This window comes from Chelonoidis abingdonii, chromosome 17 (genome assembly GCF_003597395.2).
Source record: "Chelonoidis abingdonii isolate Lonesome George chromosome 17, CheloAbing_2.0, whole genome shotgun sequence".
Classification (NCBI taxonomy): Eukaryota; Metazoa; Chordata; order Testudines; family Testudinidae; genus Chelonoidis; species Chelonoidis abingdonii.
Genome location: NC_133785.1, coordinates 26,134,179 through 26,155,267, shown reverse-complemented (window position 1 = coordinate 26,155,267; position 21,089 = coordinate 26,134,179). Strand labels below are relative to the sequence as shown.

Here is a 21,089-nt window from a genome sequence, read left to right as displayed (position 1 = left end):
TAGCATCAAAGATGAATTTGGCCTAGAGTTTTTAATGGAAGGGCCACCAGAAATTATTCAGAAAGAATTAAATGAACTTCATTCATTTTAGCCCCTAACATTGGACTACTGATTAAAAAAGCTAAACTTCCACTCCAATTACTATTTTCAATTAGGAGAGAGTAAGAAACTTGCAATAATTAGGATAACACAAGTTTGAATAAGTTGGAGAGATTTCATTTCGGCACCTTTCAGATTTTCAGCATGTAGTATTAAGTACCGTATATACTCGCTCATTAGCCCGTTCGTTTATAAGCCCCCTTCCCCCCCCCCCATGGAGGATAGGTAAAAAACCAAAAACCCGTATGACCCTTTCATAAGCCTATCCTGTATTTCAGGGGTTGGCAAACTTTGGCTCCTAGCCTGTTCGAAAAAGCCGCTAACGGGCCACTTCCCGCAGCTCCCATTGGCTGGGAATGGTGAACCGCGGCCACAGAGAGTTGGGAGGCTCTATGCCTGCAGACGCTCCAGGTAAACAAAACGATAATGTATTAGATATTAAATTCAATGATTCCATAGAGTTTAAAGTCATCAAATTTTGGTGCAGACCCATTTATAAGCTGACCCCAGCTCTTTGATGCTTCATTTATTTACCAAAAAATATTTGGCTTATGAACGAGTATATACAGTAATATGAAGTTTGCTTTATTTCAATTTAATAAACTGTAGGTACTGAAAAAAAATTAGCTTTCCCTCTTCCACTACACCATTTACTGGACTTTGCATTTTGCTCCCTTTCAGAGAATGAATGATTAAAGCTGTAAAACTATGATGTTAACTTGGGACAGGCACAGGAGTTATTTGTAAAAATGTAGGTCAGTACAAAAGCTAGCGGTCTTTACCTACTTCTTCCTATCAAGTAGAACACTCCTCACTTTTTGGAAAAATTAACTCTGAAGTGACAAATATTCTAGAACCATCTGCAGAAAGCAGAGGTAACTGACTGTGTTTATATACAGACACTAACAATGGAATAGGATCTCTCCACCTCTCCCCTTGTAATGTTCAAATAGTGATAGCATTTCAAACATGAATGAAATATGCCTTAATATTGAATACCGAAGAGCCCACATTCATGAATTGCAATATGCTTAGAACAGTTAATATTTTGCATTTACCATTGGAGATGCTAATGATTTTCCTACACACACTAATTAAAAATGTGATTAAACTGGCAGGTGTTTAAAAGTGACATTATGGGATTCCTTTGTTCATCCTCTTCCTTCCAGATCAAAGGTGCTTGTTTACAACATTTATAAGAGTTTTGATTCAAGTGGGTAGTCAAATTTTGGGGCCTTGGGGACATTTCAGTTAGGAGGAGAAATTGGCAATACTCATATTTCTTTGATGCAATCTTGTTTATTTACAAAGAATGTATGAAGTCCTGGTCTCTGAACACAGAAGGAATCAAATAGCAGAAAATATCTTCTCTTGCTCACAGAGCTAAGAGCAGCCTTTTCAGCATGCACCCTCTCCCCAGGTGTCTTTCAGATCTTACATCATGCTTTCAGCTGCTCCTTTGGGCTGTCTGTATCCCTCTGGTCCTCTGTGTTCTGTCTTCCCTCTTCTTCCTCCCACACACCCACTCCTCTCTGCCTAAAACAATATTCAGCAAAACTTCTTGGGCAGGTTCAAGTACTCCTTGTGTCCTAGGTGGGGGCTCATCCTTACAGTTATTTCAACTGCAAGGTGCATTCACGCCTATCAATCTCAATGATGTTTTACCTCAACCTGTAGAAAAGGTTTCACCCAGTTCACAACAAAGATGCATTTTCCCCGCTGCAGTGCCAGCCCTGCAAACGCAAACTATTTTTTTCTCCCAGGCTCAACACCACCACCAGGCATGTAGGTTCCACAACTGGAATTTAGTTTGATCTAATGTGTGAGCCAAAAACAGAACCCAGTTCATGTCACCATATAGCCTCTCAGTAAGAAGAATGAGAATACTAAAAATGTATCCAAGAAGTTTAATTTCCCCCAAAAGACATGCCTACAATGAGAATCCTTTGATTCCCTGGAAAATGTCAGGCAGAAAAATTCAAGTTCTGTTGTACTTAACAGCATGCTTTTGCATTACCATGCAGTAACCTGTGAGTTAGAGAGAAAGATTTTCATTGTTACAACCAGCAAGCCATTTAAAGGCTGCATAGCACTGTAGGACCCTGTACTGATGTACACAACTCATGAAAGTACACATTGAGTCATCCATTTACACTCACACAGTTTCACAGGTGCCAATGAATTTTGCACAACTGGCTTATAAAGGTTATGATGAGCTGGCTTATAAAGGTTATGATGTTAGAAATAGAATCACAACTGGAAGGGACCTCAAGAGGTCATCTAATCCAGTTCCCTGCACTCAAGGCAGGACTAAGTATTATCTTCTAGATCTAGACCATCCCTGACAGGTGTTTGTCCAACCAGCTCTTAAAAATCCCCAATGATGTAGATTCCACAACCTCCCTAGGCAATTTATTCCAGTGTTTAACTACTCTGACAATTAGAAAGTTTTTCCTAATGTCCAACCTAAACTGCCCTTGCTGCAATTTAAGCCCATTGCTTCTTGTCCTATCCTCAGATGTTAAGAACAATTTTTCTCCCTCCTCCTTGTAACAACCTTTTATGTACTTGAAAACTTATGTCCCCTCTCAGTCTTCTCTTCTTCAGACTACAGAAACCCAATTTTTTCAAATCTTCCCTCATGGGTCATGTTTTCTAGACCTTTAATCGCTTTTATTGCTCTTCTTTGGAGTTTCTCCACATCTTTCCTGAAATGCGGCATCCTGAACTGGACACAATACTCCAGCTGAGGCCTAATCAGTGCAGAGTAGACCAGAAGAATTACTTCTTGTATCTTGCTTACAATACTCCTGCTAATAGATCCCAGAATGATGTTTCCTTTTTTTACAACAGTGTTACACTGTTGATTCATATCTAGCTTGTGATCCACTATAACCCCCAGATCCTTTACTGCAGTATTCTTTTCTAGGTAGTCATTTCCCATTTTGTATGTGTGCAACTGATTATTCCTTCCTTAGTGGAGTACTTTGCATTTGTCCTTATTGAATTTCATCCTGTTTACTTCAGACCATTTCTCCAGTTTGTCCAGATCATTTTGAATTTTAATCCTATCCTCCAAAGCACTTACAATCCCTCCTAGCTTGGTATCATTCACAAACTTTATAAGTGTACTCTTTATGCCATTATCTAAATCATTGATGAAGATATTGAACAGAACCAGACCCAGAACCGATCCCTGTGGGACCCCACTCGTTATGCCCTTCCAGCATGACTGTGAACCTCTGATAACTACGCTCTGGGTACAGTTTTCCAAACAGTTATTTCAAACCAGATAATTTAACAGATTGTCAAAATGTAACATTCAGAGGAAAATGGAGCAAAGTGAATTTGTACGGAGAGATTTTGCTATGTCAGACCTTGTTGCAGCACTTCCTAAAGAAACCACTGCAGAATCATTCATCTGCAAATGGTCATTCAGGATCCTTTAGGATGAAGGATACATTTACTTGCCTATGAAGTCTGTAGAGGAGTTGTCATTCTGATAAGAATTTCTCATCAAAAAAACTTGCCCTCCTTCCTCCCATGCAGATCAGGCTCAACCAAAACATTTAGCTAATTTACATCAAATATGCTGCATTTTTAATTAAAAAAAACTAAAACAATCTGAAAAAACCCAAACCATTTGAGTTTATTTGAAATGTCAGTTTTAAAATTTAAGTAAATTTTATTAAAATACCCTAAAAAATATATCAAACAAAACATTCTGGTATTTCAGAACAGCTGGAGAATTGGAAAAGAAATCAGTTACTCACACAGCTCTAATTCTGATACACTTGCTATGCAAACTAATTTGTTGTGTTTTATTATCTGAGGAAAGTAAGTAATTTAAGCATCCAACTCCCATTTGAATTTCTTTGGGACTTGGGAACCTAACTGCCTTGTAGTATATTGAAAACTGTGTTAAAATTATAAACGATCACTTTAAATTCTCAGGGGTTTTCCTGGTCCTTCTTTCAGGCTAGGTGCTCAGTAGGGAAACATGTGATCTGGATTTTCAGGCAGTCAGTCTGCAGAGCCAGTCTAGAATAAGGTGGGAGTGAGTTGTGCTTCTCTGCTGTACGGAGCAGCCTGTTTTCCTCTGTGTTATGGTTTGTGTGTGTTAAAGTTCTGGGTTTTAAGAAATAAGTAGTATCCTGGCACATACTGAAGTATCCATGCAGACCTTGCAGCCACATGCTAGAAGTTCTGAGGTGCATTTTGATCAACCCCACTTTGAAATGGGAGTAGATCAAAGCACATCAAAGAACTTTTACTGTGTGGCTATGTCTACACTTGCAGCGTTTTTGCGCTCTCAGTTTCAATGGTGATAGTGATCCAGTGAAAGAAAAGCGCTGGCTTGTGTACTCACTTACTTGCACAGGCATCAGAGTTTACATTTGCAGCACTTCCACTGCAGATGAGAGCAGCGCACTGAGGGCAGCTATTCCACAGTGCAGCTCTCTCCATTTTGAGGATAGGTCTTGTGGGAAGAGTGTGTGTGGGCAATTGTGGGGCATCCTGAGTCCCTGCACAGCCTCCTCTCCCCAGACACGGATCAGCTCCAGTAGCTCAACATTGCTCCAAGCAGGGGATCATCACCTGACCAGATAAATGAGCACTTGCCAAGAAAACAGGAAGCAGAATTTCAAAGTTCCCAGGGCTTTACAGGGGATGTCTGTTTACCTGGCGTCAGAGCAGCAGAGCTGCAGGACAGAGTGGTCACCTAGGCAGTGTGGGATAGCCTCCGGAGGCTAAAAGCTGTGTAAACAGGAAGAATGTGTCTTCCCTTGCACACCATCACAAAAGCATCAACGGTAAGAGCTGTACATCTCTCATGGAGGTGGTTCTCTCTTTGCAGTGAAACTTCTGAATTTCACTGCAAAAAGTCATTGGCAAGTGTAGACATACCCTGTGACAGCAGGGTCCACATGGACATTTAATACTTTGCAGCGGACTAGAGTAGATTTACACCCCAGGTTGCCACAAACTGTTTATGTAGACAAGCCCTCATTTGCAGGCTGTGAACATAATTGCTTAAGCTGCTCGTGAAATTCCAGCCTAAAGGTGTTTGTCTGTGTCATTCAAAACATTATGGCCCATCAGTTATCTGACATTATGAACACCTTCTTCAGATGTTGCATTGCTATAAAATAATCACTACTAGTTCTGAATTGAAATTCAATGTCTCTCTGCCTATGAAGGAAAATCACAAGAACAAAGGAACAGGGACAGGCTGCTTTCTAGACAGGTAAATATATTTTACTACCTTGCAGTGGGCTTATATTCTAGGCTCCTAGGCTGAGTAGACGATTCCTTTGTATAACCAAACTTCAGTGCAGTCAAGTTTTGCCCATTCAGTGTGGAGACAGTTCATTGGTGTTTACCTCCATTAACTGTCAACTGCCTCCACCTAAGGAGAAATTTAAATAAAACATGGAGATATACCTATCTCCTAGAACTGGAAGGGACCTTGAAAGGTCACTGAGTCTAGTCCCCTGCCTTTAAAGGAGGACCAAGTACTGTCCCTAACAGATTTTGCCCTAGATCCCTAAATGGCCCCCTTCAAGGACTGAACTCACAACCCTGGGTTTAGCAAGCCAATGCTCAAACCTCTGAGTTATCCCTCCCCCACTAATTCAAGCTATAGTTCTTGATACAGGTACAAACTATGAACCCAGAGAACAATTTTCACCCGGAGCAAAAATACTGTGTACGGTAACTGCCATGCATGCTACAGAGGACTCTGTGCAATTCATGATACTGCCAGAAGCATCAGCCTACTAGATTTTACAAGACTATCTGCTTTGAAAATAAAGTGGTCATTTAGCAAGGTTCACACACACACACACACTTTGCGAACTCTAAAGAGAGTAGAGGAATCAATTTAAATGGCTTTTAAAAGGCATCCAGTACAGAATCCTTTGTACTATACAATTTTTTGGTCTTAATACACAGCCTACTTTTAACACCTAAAAAAAGACTTGAACCTTTAAAAGCCTTTAAAATGGGTCACATTATTCATCAGTAAAGAAGATTCTATTCCAGTGTTAATTTAATCAAAGCTGCTAATTAACATGTGACATTGATTTAACCTTACATTCTCACAGGAAATTTAATCTAATTATGAGGATGATTTACCAGCTGCAGGCTTTAAGAAGGAGAGGAGTGGAATGGGTTTGTTTTTAATCTGAACAAAGGAGGGACATATTTTTAGTGTAACGTGAACAGAGGTTGAGGCACAGCTGTTCATGCCAGAAGCTGAGAGTTAAATCAATAAGACTTGAAGGGTTATTGTGAGACGGTAGTAATCAAACTCTTCAGAAATAAACTTCAAGTCTCTCACTGCTATCCAAGCTGAAAGCTCCATCTCTTACCAGTTTCTCTTCAATTACCCATCACCCCATACATTCCTGTTGGGTAAAGGAGCTTTCTCAAACTGAAAGTCAGACTTGTCGTAAGAATACACAGTATACCATTTATAAGTGACAATGAAGATTACTAAAAACGAAAGTAGCAAAGGATGTATTTACACATCAGTTTTACTATCTGCATTTGTTAGTAGGTAGGGTTCAGTCAGTTTCACTATTTCCCTCTCTAGTCAGTTAACAAGGGAGAAAATGACTAATTGAAAAGACCCTTAGAAATAAAGTCTTTTCTGCTGTTTAAGAAAAAAAGAAAAAGAAAAGAAATCCATAGAAGTTTCAGGACATGCTGCTAAAAGGAGGGCTCTATCAGAAAGTGATGTTTTTCATTAGTCTATTTTAAAATATTCAGTTTGATGACTCCCCTTTCACTCAGATAAGCCCTGGTATTACACCTTGTGGCTATTTATGAAGGAAGCAATATAAATACATTTGGTGTTATACAGGGTTGCAACTAGATTTCCATATGTTTGACTTCTTAGTCTTATACTTTGATATACCCTTTTGTCCATATAAGTTTCCTCGCAGACCAAATAATTTTTCCTGGAATTATAAAGCATGTTGGTCAAACAGTAACTGAGTTATAGGTGATGAAAGTGTAATATGCAAGATACTTCTTACAACGCAAACTTTGGAGAATGACTAAAAAGTGGCTTGGCTTTAGAAGTTTGAACTCTTAGGCTCAATCCTTCATAACTAGCAGTGCACGGAGTATCAACATCGGTCTAAGATGGACACAGTAAAAATATTCATAAAACAGCTGCAGCAATCAATCTATTTTATAGATTAAGAAAATATTTACAAGAAGGTTTAATAAAGGGAGCTACAGAATTCCAGAATGGGGTTTATCCAGTTTCAAGACTCAACTTTTTTGGGGTTGGGGGGGGGAGAGACTAGTTATTGCCTCCTGTTAAATTCTCTCTCCGAAGAGATGCAACATCACTGGACTGAATGTTTACATGAAATTGAGTAACATTTCAAAAAGGCTTTCATGTGGAATCAATTAATCCTTCACCACAGCATTAGTGAAATATTAGTCTTTGAAAGGAAAGAACAAGCAATGAGTCCCATCGCTCAGACTAACAGCCCTCCCAAACTCTCTGAAGCTCTCTCAGTTTCTCCACTTGTCATATTCTTGCTTCCAAATCCTCTCAAAGCTTTTCTAGTTTTACTATTAGTAAGAAAGTTAACACTTTATTAGCCCAACCCCCTACTGGGACCATCTGCCTCCTCCCCTGTTCCTGTGAGGCTTGACTACTTCCCCTTTTGGGGAGCCTATGTAACACAAGGAAAGTTTTTTGCACCTATTCATCTCTGCAAGCATGGAGACATTTCAGGATACTGACATAATCATAAGCTCCACAAGCATTCTTGCAGCTAACACGATTTACTGTCAAGGCAATGTGGTAGAACTCCAGGTGTACAAACCTGAGAAGGAAGCTTGAGCATAACTCCCTTTTGCATCAGCCTGGCTCAGCTGGCAGCACTCTAACCTCTGAACTTGTGAGTTCAGCTTCTAAACTAGGATTTAGACTTGAACAAGTGGAAAGCTAGTACAGCCCGAGGGAAAGCGCTTGTGGGGAGGGAAGACGGAGGTGCTACACTGCCATAGGGATTTGATCCTGACTAACTCCAGTCTCTGGCAACTGTCCAGAAGCAATCTGAAGACTATATTGCAATTTACAAAATGAGCAATGGATAAACCCAATATTTCCTCTCTCTAATCTTGCATTCTAATCCACAACACTGCTGCGAGCTACTGCAGAGTCTCCACAGCAGTCAGTCACTTTCACAAATTCAATAATACTTGACATTTTTACATTTACCTACACAGTTCCTGTATCACCAGGATCTAACTAAGAACTGTGCCTTGAGATGACTGGCATATGAAAGGTGCAGTACAAAGCTATTCCTACCCCTTATTTTGCTGGATTTGGGCATATAACTACTCCATCAAGACAAAGAGGAAGGAGCATATTTAAAAACCAAGGATAATTTAGTTCTTGACAGTGAAATATACTTATTCACTGTATATAACATAGTAAGGCACACTTATGTGTGTTCATTTCTTATACTAATTCCAATGTAAAACACAGTTTCAGTAGTACTACCTTGAACCAATTTAATCTGGATTGTGGAGAACATGTTTTCAGATTAGGTAGCATTTTTTTTTTTTAATTTTCCTATTTCATCAATATTTAGTTGATTTAATGCTTACAGCTCCCACAATGCAAGAAAACTACATGGTAGAGAACTACCTGCAAGAAAACTACAGAGAGAACATGAGCGTTGGCTACATTCTGCAATTCTGGAAACATGAGTACTGAAAGAAAAGGAACACCAGTTCCCTTCTCAAATGCTGAATTTTTGGCTTTACAGCAAAAAAGGCAACACACTGAATTCTGGAGAATGTTAGTTTGCATATTTCCATGACTACTTGCTAATTTTAGCAATAACTAGAGTAATTTTGTGATCAAATGTCATTATCAGATATCGCTTAAATTACCATGCTTTATAAAATAAAGTGGTTTTAACATAGGCACATTTACCTTTTTATAAAAAGGAAACTCCAAAAAAGTCCATGTTCTCTCAAAAGTCTTTAGAAATAAGATGTACTTAAAAGTGCAAAGGCTTTTGACAGTGCACATCTCCTTAACTTGTAGAAGGTTCCTAAACATTTAAACATTAAGATGCTTTAGGAAAGGCGGAGAGAACAACTCCAGTAATTCTCATCTAATTGACTTTTGGGCACCACAAGGTTTTATTTTAAGATCTGTTCTAAAAAGGAAGGTTTTGGTCAGAAAAAAAATTGTATGGAAGCCCCTAAGAGCTCTAGTAATATTTGCTATAATAAAAATATAATCAACTCTCCCCCACACCCTTCAAAAAATACACTGAATACTATTTGTTGACTTCAAGATTGCATACTGAAAGTGGTTGAGAGCTGCTCGGGAGAGTCTACATACAAAAATCCAAGAATCATAAATTACACCATCCTCTGGAAAAGAAGCTAGGTTTCCTTTCCTCCAAAGATAAAAATCATCAAGGTTTGGAATGGACGTAGTACAATGCTGTCTCCAGAGTACTCAGGAGACCGCATATGATATGTGGGAAGTACCAGCAGTTGAGGACTTTTCCATCATTTACAGGACAATATTTAGTTGAGTGAAGTAACCATTAATGATTCACATTGCAATAACTTTGCAAGCCTGGATCTGACAATATTTGCAAAAAGTAAATTGTCTTTTTGCCAGTTCTCATAAATTAACAGAGATATTCTATCTCCTAGAACTGGAAGGGATCTTGAAAGGTCATCAAGTCCAGCCCCCTGCCTTCCCTAGCAGGACCAAGTACTGATTTTGCCCCAGATCCCTAAGAGGCTCCCTCAAGGACAGAACTCACAACCCTGGGTTTAGTAGGCCAATGCTCAAACCACTGAGTCATGTCAAGCCAGGATAAAATGGTAGAATACAATATTGATTTGGTTAACTTTGTAAGAGCCTGTTTGTTGCACTGAACAACGTGGATCCTCTATAACCAAGTTAGCATCATGCCAAACCTAGACGTTGCTAGAAGTGGCATCAACTAGACCAATAGATGGAGATTAGTGGCAAAATTGGCTGCTGTCTCTTATGGAGCCAGGACAGAAATTCTGAGATCACATCTCTGGATATGGAAAACTGGTACTTTATCACCTCTGGTAATATGGGAACATGACTATGCTTCACTGAGATATTTAAATAGCCTTTCAAGGGTACTACCATGATAATTCTCTGAGCAATTCAAAAATGTAGCTGTATAATGTTTATGCAGAATTTTTTAACTATTCCTGTGTAACATGTATCAGGTTCCTATTATGTACTAATAGCCTAATGTATTTATTTCAGCTTAGTCTCATTAGATAATCACAAATAAATGCAGCCAAAAATAGAAAGCAGTAATTACTAACAGCTAAACCAGCGAGGTTTGCTGTAAGTCTTTTAGCTTTACCTTATGGCACATATAGGATCCACCTTTCTTCACTCTGTCAGTCCCTGATGAGGGCCCTTTCTGTGGATGGAAGGACACTAGTTACTTTTCGTCTGAAAAAGAGCAACAGTCAATTACAACGTAAAGGTACAAAGTGGTAAAAGCAGGAAAATGGAAAAGGAATGACCATGAGCATTCAAAACAAAAACTGCAGCTGTTTCTGAAAACAGAAAAGCTTGAAATAATTACAGTGCAAGAGACTGGAAGCCAGAACAGAGTAACTGTTCTGATTTCACCACTTCAAGTACTTGAAGTTCTAATAAGTGTTCTACCTGTCAAGAGGGCAGTGTGCTATTCTGTTTTTTTAAAGAAGCTCATAATATACTGTAATAAGCAGAATGACAAGTGTGAAGAGTGATGATGTTGAAGATATGAAAAAAGCTTTGTTGCTGCAGAATTCTCATAAGAGACAAGATCATACATCTTCACCTGTCATTCACACCATACTGCATCTCTCCCCATCCACGTGTCACGTGGAAGCAGCTGAAGAGTTCAGTGCTTTCTGTGAGGCCCAGTGGGGCCCTTGTGTAACTGTATGGGCCTGCAATTACAAGCATGGTTTGTGTGCAAACATTTTAGGAACATCAGACCCATAATGTCTTCTCATGCAGACTTCAATTTTACAATCCCTTATGAATGCCACCGCGAAAAAGGAAGAAGTGTTGCCTAGCCATTAGAACAGGGGCTGTAAGTCAGGAAACCTGAGTTCTACTAATGGCTTCACTACATTCTCAATATGTGAATCTGGGCACATGTGTGCTTGTTTCCCTTAGCTGTGAAATGGTTACCATACTGTTCACCTACTTTCGAAAGTATTAAGTAGCTAGTGCATGGGAAGCTCTTTGAAAACCTGGAAGAAAGGCATTACAAGATACCGCTGCATTTTATATTTGTCTGCACCACTGATTTATACACAGGCTATTTCTAAAGGGAAAATTTTCCACAAGAGTCCAAGTAAAAGTTGCTCTCTCCTTCACATGGATTCTTGGTCTACAGGGGGCCCCAGTTCTTAGGGGAGAACTGGAAGGACTTGGCCCACTGAGGCCTCATAAGACTGGCTGCTTGTTCTGAGCTGAAGTGCTGATTAACTTGTAACCACAAAGAAATCTCTAAGGTGGGGTGTTGGACTGCTCTTGCCAGAGCCTATGATGAGTTGGGATGAATTCTGGTAAGCTTATTAGCATGCGTGTAGGTTCTTTCATTGTTTTTAGTAGGTTTTCTCTGTAGTGTTTTTACCTTAAAAATAAAGTAGGCTTGCATAGCAAACTGTGTAGTAACATATCTGTAGTGAGCATTCTTATCAATCTCAGAGGAGAAAGTTATCAGGTCTCTTTAGGCAGACTGTCTGCTGGGAAATACATAGTGAAGGCAGGGAGCGGTATAGCCCAGAAACACCCAAGTCAGAGAGAGATGCAGGTCACCAGTCCACCCAAAAGAGGCAACAGTTTGGGAAATGGAAACCTGAGAGTGGGTACCCTTGCTGAACCCAAGGGGAGATATAGGTGCAGCTGCTCTGAACCATGACAGACTCCACAAAACCTTTGACGCAAATATGTTGCGTGTCTCACTGTAAAGATAAGTCATCAAAAGCACAAACGATGCGTACACAGCAAATTCATGTCATTTCAGGAGAAGCCAGCATGGAGCGCAGACAGAAAGCGGAACATTTGCCTATAAAAACAAGATCTGTGTGAAAACAAAAAACAAACTGATAGCAGGATTCCCCACTTAAAGCAATAAAAAATGAGCACAGAGTTCAGAGCAGTAGCCCTCTTGCTACCAGCTCAGATGCAGCCCAGTTAAAACTAGAAAGAGCATGCTAATCTGGGATTAAAAGAAGTATTTGTCCATCTACGTGATTGTTGGATGCCTCAGTAATTACAGAGGCAACTCCTGTTACTGATGTGCAGATACAATTACCACTTTCTTTGATTTAAGTCAGTCTTATTACAAAAATCCAATGGCAGACAAAACTAAGCCTTAAAGAGCTATTTGTTACAAAGCATGAATTATACTGAAAATCCCAGGCTCTGAAAAAGGATTAGAGCATAGAAATGCTTTATCGGACCACTTGAGCTGTAACAATGCCTCCCAACGTGACTCTCTCTTTAGAGGTCTATTACATTACAGATCATCATCCTCTTAATGTATCCTTTCAAATCACTGAAGATAAAGAAGTTATTTTATAACAACTGAGAAAGCTCTCTGGGACATAGAAAATGAGAGAAACGAGCTGAAGTTACACCCACTGCTTATTGGGCAATTATACTTGTTCTAACTTTGCTTCTCTTCCTCAAGGTTTGTTGCTGATATTTCCCCCATATCTTGCATTCCAGCTCAGTTCATCAATAGGAGCACCACGCAGAAATGAAAGGGAGAGTTTAGGATCCTTATTTCAGCCAGCCACATCCAAATGCACATGCAAAAAGTGTGCATGCAAGTGGCCAACTACAAGAGTGATGGGCCCCAGGGTTAGCTTTGACTGAGGTTACTGTGAACTGTGCAAATGCACACTTTACCAATGACTGCATACAAATTGTGTTTTAAAAACAAACACACACACTCAGATTGCCAATGTTCCTGAACTAAGTGAACTTCCTTCCCCAGCCCAATGTTAAAATTCAGTATACAAAAGCTCTCATAAAAGCTCCTTTGTAACCTATTGAGTTAAAATTAGAATTGTACTATTGAACACAGACAGTGATTATATCTTCATACAGTATGCAGCTCGGCTTCTTTCTAAAAGGCTCTACATACCACTCAAGTCCTGAACATTGGGGGCAGACTGCTCTGAAAGAGATACAAGATAAACAGAAAAATGACACTCTTATTCCAGAATAAGAACTTCCCCACAGGACATTACTATATGAGTGTAATTCTGCCATGAAGTGAAGACCTCCATGAAGATTAGCTGTTTTTATTCAGACAGTACTCTGGGCTGGAAACGAACCCTTGCAGAAGTTTGATGCAAAGTGGTGTAGCGGACTAAGCCTTGAGCTGGAAGCCAGGAACCAAGAGACCTGATCCCCCAGCTCTCCCACTTATGTAATCAATGGTCTTAGCAAGTCACTTCATCTCTCTGTATCTCAGATTCTTCATGTGTAAGACACTACAGCCCTTGTCACAAAGGAAGGCTTACTGTTTGTATGGCACTGAAGTGCTATACATACATAGGTTATAGTAAATGACAACCTGCATTCAGAGAACAGAAACAAGTTCACAGTTCTCAGCACATGGATTCAATCCTACTGAATGTCATTTAAGCCACCATCTCTCCTACCCAGCAGCACCTACTACATTACATATCCCCCATCCCCAATTTTCAAGCCTTCATCCCCGGGTTTGTACTAAGAAAATGCTGTAAAACTGCTTAAAAGAATCCAAAATCCTAGTTCTCACAGATGCTTTTCTAGAAGATGAACTCCTATCATAGATATCCATTGTATGAGCGTATCCCATGTGCAAGGCTAAGGCATAAGCTTATCAGACTACCAAGCCTCTGTGTTGGAGACACGGATGGATATTTTTCTCTCCCCCACACACCACAATATCTTCCCTAAGGCAGTCTGAAATCAGAAGGATTTTTTTTTTCCTTTTTCTTTTGCAGGTTGCACTTGACTGACTTTGCAGTGAAGTACTGCATAAAACTTCCTGAGGCAACATGTACCGTAGTTAAAGAACTTGGACAGGATCTCCTGTAAAACGCAGTATGGTAAGGGAAACCTTTCTGCAACAAGTTAGATTTAAAAATTTTATTAAAGCTAATGTTAAAAAAAAGTATATAATACGTAGGTTGGGAAAAGAGTGTCTGTATATCTGGGTACAGTGCTTAGGTTATCCACAAATAAAGTTAGTTCTTAAAAGTCATATGATACATAGAGTACATAATCAGCAATAACCCAAATTTCGGTGAATAGATTTAACAATACAGTTTAAATATTAGAATGCGAATACTCAGGTACATCAGTCATGAAAAGCTGTACAGAGATTTGGTTGCGGAAAACAAAATATATCAATGAGTGGAGATTCTCAGTTACTGAAGGACAATTAGGTAGCTGTCCATTTAGAAAATACAATCCATAGTTACACCTAAATGGGATGGATCTTGTTTAGAAAATAAAACCTTAGTGTATTACACAAGTTACATACTGGAAACTACTACACCAGAAGACAATCAAGAAGGTTGTCAATTACCAACGCTCACATTTAACAGCTTCTTGAGGATGCAAAAATGATGCTTAGTACAGAAGTTCCTTTAATCAGTTTATCAAAAGAGTGTAGAATAGCACCTTTTGAAAGTCAGAGTTTCATTTCTTAGCATGAATTAATACAAAGCTCACTTATGACAAGCATCATCATTGGCTATTGCATACATCAGTTCTATTCACAATCTCTCTGGCAGGAACCCTTTAAAACTGTCAAGTCACCTCTTCCTTCTGTGGTCACCCTTTTTCATTAATCCTCTTCCTTGTTTTGCACACAGTTGCAGCAGAGAGTGAAATGTCACTGTTGCAGAGTTAGCTGCACCTCTGTCCCCTGTGTACCCCCACTGAGGTCTGATGTCTTGTGCCTTTATCTATCCCTGGGTAAAATTTTGCAATTTTCCCACTCGTTAAACTGGGCCCTTGGCTACAGTACCCTGCATATCAATTGTTCCTATCTTGCAATTCCAAACGAGTTCTGGCACCTGTGGTTCTTCCCTTTGGGAGGCTGACCAGTGGTCTGTAATCAAACTGCCTTCTTAAAACAAAAGTAATTGTTTATTTTACCAGTAGGAACAAAGTTTTTAAAGAGGTTTTTAACATTTCACATCCATGTCTCTTACTTGATGGTAACCTAGGCAGGCCTAACCCCTTCAGACACCCTCAGCAGGTCCATGTTTCAGTCTAGTTCCCCTGTACTACTACTGCATGAGAGAGAGACACTAACCCTTTTAAGTCCCACTATAGATGTTTTCTTCTTCTGGGTTCCCACACTTCAACACTTGTGGTCCAAATTAATTCTGTAGCCTCAACTGGAGATTAAGACAGTCCTGGAGCCAACAAATCTGGGATCGTTCCTTAGCAACTCTCAAGTGTTTGAGAGGTAGCTTATCTTCATTCTTTTCCTTCCTGCTTGTTTTACCAGACAGACTCCTATCCAACTAAATCAATACAGTCATAAAGAAAACATCCTAATAACTAGGCAACATACAGTATTAATAAATTACAGAGCCACCATGCAATCTTTGTCTAAGCATTGGCTGACTGGGGCATATTAAAACAACTTTGATTACTCTGCAGAACTCAAACACAGTCCCACAGTAAAGTGCAACCTCTAAGTGTCTAAAAGTCATCCATGAAGCCAAGCCTCAGTCATCAATGGCTTCACCAGGATGGTGCGTACACCTAAGGGTGTTGTTATATCATAAAGCAAGGCTATTACTTTGGCTAGAAGGCCGCACCTAATTTCAGATAACTTGTATTAAAAAGTGTAAGAGCACAAAAAGCCAATATTTGCTCATGCTTTTATTCTCCTTAATAGGTGGAGAAAACCTGCTTGTTTTATCTCACCCATAACAGCCTGGAGCTGATCAGCTGTGCCCTCATCCTGTAGTTACAGAAAGAACCGTGACTGCAGGTCACATCTGATTCATGTGGGCACCTCTATAGCCTATTCCTTTCATTCCATTATCAGGCATTATATATTGTACAATTATCCCAGGAGCAGCAGCAACCATTGAGTGGAGCATGTGGTCTAAAAAAACAACGTATCAAAAGGGCAAGTCCAAGCCACATCCGTAAGCTAAAGAGCGATGGTTGTCAAGACTTTCATCCAAGATTCAGTCTAAACTACCATAACCACACTTTACTCAAATTGTGTATTTTGTTTTAACACACAACCTGCAGAAATCGTATTAAGGGCTGGTTTCAGATCACAAATTGCTCATCTGTACAGTTCATTTCTGCGATGAATTAAAAAAGACTCGAGATAACACAGTCCTCATTACAGGAATATTAAAACATGTTGCAGAAATAAAATGTTTATTAAAGCAGTTCTATCAGTAGTTCAGAGGCAAACTGAACTGTTCTCAAACCTTGAATGTAACCTTCCACACAGCACTAGTCATCCACACTGCCACTCCATGCTGTGCTAAATTATGTCTTTAATACAGAATTGTAGGTCATCCAGTAACTATGCACTGTATACATGAGACAGAAATTGCTACAATTAAAGCAGTCTCCATGAAGGAATCATGGTTTATTGATCAAACATACCCTCTGCTGCCCTTTGCAAGCTGATCATTTACACTTCACAAAATAAGTTTGACATTGCTTGGTCCTGCATTCACACACACTAGCAATGACTGCAAGCTGTGTTGGAGCAAAGACCAACTTTCTTGTGAATTTAGTTTGCGTTGCACTACTTCCTCACCCACAATCTTGACACTCTGTAGATTTTATAAAACACAAGACAGTAAAGCAAGCAGTTAAAATCCCTTTTCAAAATTAAAAGACAAATTTCCTTTGGCATGTCTGCTGCTGCTCCCTTCCCCCACTCCCCTCCAAAAAAACACATTGCCAAAGCCGCAGTTAGGAGTAGGAAGTCAAAATATCAGTTTTATATTCTCATCTCTATTAGATGGTATCTGCACTTCTCTCATCAGTTTCACCATAGAAACAAATATCATTTGCAGTTACATGAATGGATTATTTTCCTTGCTTATCCTAAGAGGACCTGAAACTCAAGCCAAATAATTTCAAAAACAGAACATCTAGTTAACCACTTGGTATCCCAAAACCAGCTCCATCAGAAAGCTCTCTTATTCAAAAGAGCCCCTGGAATGCATTGTTACATACCCTAGGTCAAGTTCTGTAGTCAAAGGGGTGGCACAATGCCAGGTAGAATTTGGCCCATTAAGTCTAACTGCAGTATCTGAATTTCTGCCTGTCTAAAAAGTGTTTTTAAGGGATATTAAAAAATGACAAGTTTGCAGTAACAGTCGAACTATAAATGAAGATGGGAGCCAGAAGAAAAGCAGTGGCATCACAATGGATAACTGAGAGAGTCTGTATTACTATGCAAGACACACAATATGCCACTTGAAGCATATCCGATATAAATACACCTCTTCCCCGATATAACGCGGTCCTCGGGAGACAAAAAAAAATCTCACCACATTATAGGTGAAACTGCGTTATATCAAACTTGCTTTGCCCTCTCCCCACCCCCGTTCCTTGTTCCCTGATTGCCCCCTCCAGAGACACTCATCCCTAATCACCCCCAGGATCCCACCCCCTACCCAAGCCCCCTGTCTGCTCTGACCCCTATCTACCCCTCCCCGCCCCCTGACAAGCACTCACCAGCAGTGGCGGCAAGCGGAGCAGCCTGGCCCCAGTCCACTCCATCCTGCCGGCTCCCAGCTATGGCGCTCCGCTTCCCGCTGTCGGTGAGTGCAGAGAGGTCGGAGAAAGGATGCCCCACGCACTCACCTGCGGCAGGAAGCGGAGCGACGCAGCCCCGCCCCAGCCTGCTCCACTTTTCTTGCTCCAGCCCCAGCCATGTTGCTGGGGGGCAGCTGGGGAAAGGTCCTGCACTCACCTGTGGCGAGAAGTGGAGTGCTGTGGCTGGGAGCTGGTGGCGTGGAGCAGGTTGGGGCAGGGCTGCTCCGCTTCTGCCGTTGCTGGTGAGTGCGAGGCGGATCCCTTCCCCCAGGTGACACAGCTGGGGCCGGGGCGAGGGAAGCAGAGTGGGCTGCTCCTGGTCCCCTGCTAATCCCCAAGGTCACTTTGGGACTGCGGGGCCCCAAGAAGTGCCCTCCCACAGCTTCTTCCTCCCAGATCCTGGGGCGGGGGAAGCCCCTGACTGCCCCCAAGGCCCTCTGGTCCTTATCAAACACATCAGCCCTGGCCTAGCCGACACCCTTAACACGCTGCTCAGAGCAGCCTGTCAGAGCTTAACCGTTTTGTATGCGAACCTGCATTCTATCGGGTCACGTTATATCAGGGTGGAGGTGTATATGAAAGCTCGACAATGGTTTAGTTTCCCTCTCAATTTATGGCTGACAAAGCTACACAAGATCACCTAAATCAGGTATTTTATGTTGTCCTGTTCTTATTCCTGCCTGTTTTGGATCCCTCAAGTATATGTGAAAGTTTCACTGTGCTGGGCTGTTGCAATAGAAGGGAGGCAATTGCCTTGAACACTTGCTATTTGGACTGATAATTAAAAAGAAAAGCTCTTTATCTCAAGTGAATTGAAAGCTCTGGTCCAAGTTCCGTTCAGTGTGTTCTAGACATTTATAAACATTTCATCTTCTCTCTTACAGTTACTGAATTTGTCACCTAAAACAGAATTACAAGATTCATTTACCTGTTGTTTTCACACAGCTACCAAAGCTTTTCAAACTATCACTCTCTCTACTGATGCTGTGGAGGGTTAAATTCACAGCTTCCTTTTATTTGTTCAAGCCAAAATAAGAGAGGGACATTTACAGTACATCAGACAAGAAATCTGTTAGGAACTGAAGCTGATTGCTCCTCATGTCTCACAGAAAAAGCATTTTGTATAAGTCAGATTTGTTCACTCCTATTCAAGTAATTAAATTTATGAGCAACTTATGTTTTCGATCAGAAAATCAGAGGTGACCATAGCACAAGAAAATTTTACTTGTATTAGCTTTGGATGTTTAATGGCCATATACACAAAAGTAAGTAAGAGTTCAAATCCTAGTTAGCGAAATACTGAATTGTTTTGAAAATCAAAACCCCAATATGTGAAGAATAAAATTGTTCAAAGTGGCCAAATGATATTAGAATGATCTATCCAAACTAACTTCATATTATTCATCACATTCATTGCTGAAGTAATTTTATATTGCATAGACTCTTGGTCTTGGGGATAGTATTAATCCTAGTCTACTGTAATTTTACAGTAGAGTGTAACACACACGCACCCTCCCAATTTAGACTTTTCCCATCTTCCCAAGTGCTACTTTTTGAGACCTGCACAGCAAACTTTCATTGAAAAATATTTGACAAAGATAAGAAATTTTGTGAAAATAAGATTGTAATAACGGTTGTTGACCAAGCTCTACTCTTTTCTCGTTCTAGCAATTCCCTGATATTGCTCTCAGACTTGGACTGAATGTGTCTCCTGAAATCATTATTTTATAAAATGGAGCGTCGAGGGTGAGGAACAATTTGTTTAGAGAACTTAATATTTTAGCAACAGCAGCTATTTAGATTGAACTAAATTAAAAATATGTACAAAATACCCTTAGGTGCCCCCAATTAAGACTTGCTTCCAATGATAGATGGATGCTACCCAGTAGCAAAGAAATAATCACACACACAATGAATTAACTCATCCAGCCAATTAATCAAAATGGTCATTTTAGCTCTTCCAAAAGAATCTCTCTCTAAGGACTGCATCTTGCTGTGGTGTGAATGCTTGTGTAATCCAATGACCCTGTGAGCTATCCTGGCAAGAACTTTAGTTCCAAGTAGGGCCACTCAAGCTAGACAGGTCAAAAGTAGGGAGCAGATGGAAAGTACTGGTAGTGCATTTGTCGTCCAGGATGTGGGTTCAAGCCAACACCCTATCCTTGTAAAACTAAACAAATGGCAAATTACAGAAAAACTAGGTTATTATTCTATCAAACGTGCTAGGGTGCCCTAACCGATGTCTGACAGCATGGGACGTATTCAGACTCAGAAGCATACATCAACCTTCCCACAAAACCCTGTCAGATTAATGGCTTTGACAACTACAGGAGCTGAACTAGTCTTCACCCTTTCTGTATGTTTATCCCCATACTGTGATCCTCTCCTCCACACAAAAACCCTCATGCCTCAGACACTTTTGACTGCTAGCAGCTTCAGAGATTTGAGTGCCTCAACAATGGCATCCAATGATTGACTGGTTAAGTTGACTCCAGGTTTGTGCTACTTGGTACTGGAATCTGTTATGAAATATCACTAGCAAAAAGGAAAGTAAGGGCCCAACTCCCTGCCGTTTGTAATGAGTGCCTAACTACCCTAGGTGTCTTTGAAAATCTCCCTCCAATAGTCTACAACTAATCAGGTGGACAATAAGCCAGAGTGACAAGACCGTTTCTGAGAGCTATCTGAGAGTCATGGTGGTTGAACAAGCATCAAGACGGACAGCTGTACAGAGTGCCTTATGAGCCCTTGTTTGACTGCAATTTTCAATGGGCATCTCAAAATGACCTTGCAAACATGTTTTTCTTAAGCACCTGGACTCCAAAGTAAGGACCCTGTGGGATGATTTCAAGAGGAAACACACTGACTTCTTAGTTTATGGCAAACACCTAAACAGAAGTGACAGCCTTTGGGAATACCTGTGTCATTGTCAGGACCTCCTTGAATTGTGCAGAGATATTTTCCTCATAGAATATCAGGCTTGGAAGGGACCTCAGGAGGTCATCTAGTCCAACCCCCTGCTCAAAGCAGGGCCAATCCCCAACTAAATCATCCCAGCCAGGGCTTTGTCAAACCTGACCTTAAAAACTTCTAAGGAACGAGATTCCACCAGCTC

General features: G+C 40.4%; 2 protein-coding genes across 5 annotated transcripts in view; one reads left to right on the top strand and one right to left on the bottom strand.

Moving 5' to 3' along the window:
- The window catches only part of SUMF1 (sulfatase modifying factor 1), an 82,478-nt gene that overhangs the window by 4,960 nt on the left and 56,429 nt on the right, over nucleotides 1–21,089 (bottom strand). For all 3 annotated transcript variants that reach the window (XM_032784184.2, XM_075073190.1, XM_075073191.1), the window contains one exon: nucleotides 10,512–10,571. In XM_032784184.2, the coding sequence (XP_032640075.1) occupies nucleotides 10,512–10,571 (60 nt within the window). The remainder of the gene's footprint in view (nucleotides 1–10,511; nucleotides 10,572–21,089) is intronic.
- Nucleotides 1–21,089, top strand: part of LOC116827041 (histone-lysine N-methyltransferase SETMAR) — a 54,195-nt gene that overhangs the window by 20,012 nt on the left and 13,094 nt on the right. The window contains exon 4 of one of the 2 annotated variants that reach the window (XM_032784188.2): nucleotides 14,158–14,531. The exons of the other annotated variant lie outside the window; for it this stretch is intronic. Within the exon in view, the coding sequence (XP_032640079.1) occupies nucleotides 14,158–14,168 (11 nt within the window). The 3' untranslated portion in view covers nucleotides 14,169–14,531. Of the gene's footprint in view, nucleotides 1–14,157; nucleotides 14,532–21,089 lie in introns of those variants that run through there. 2 annotated transcript variants of the gene reach the window in all.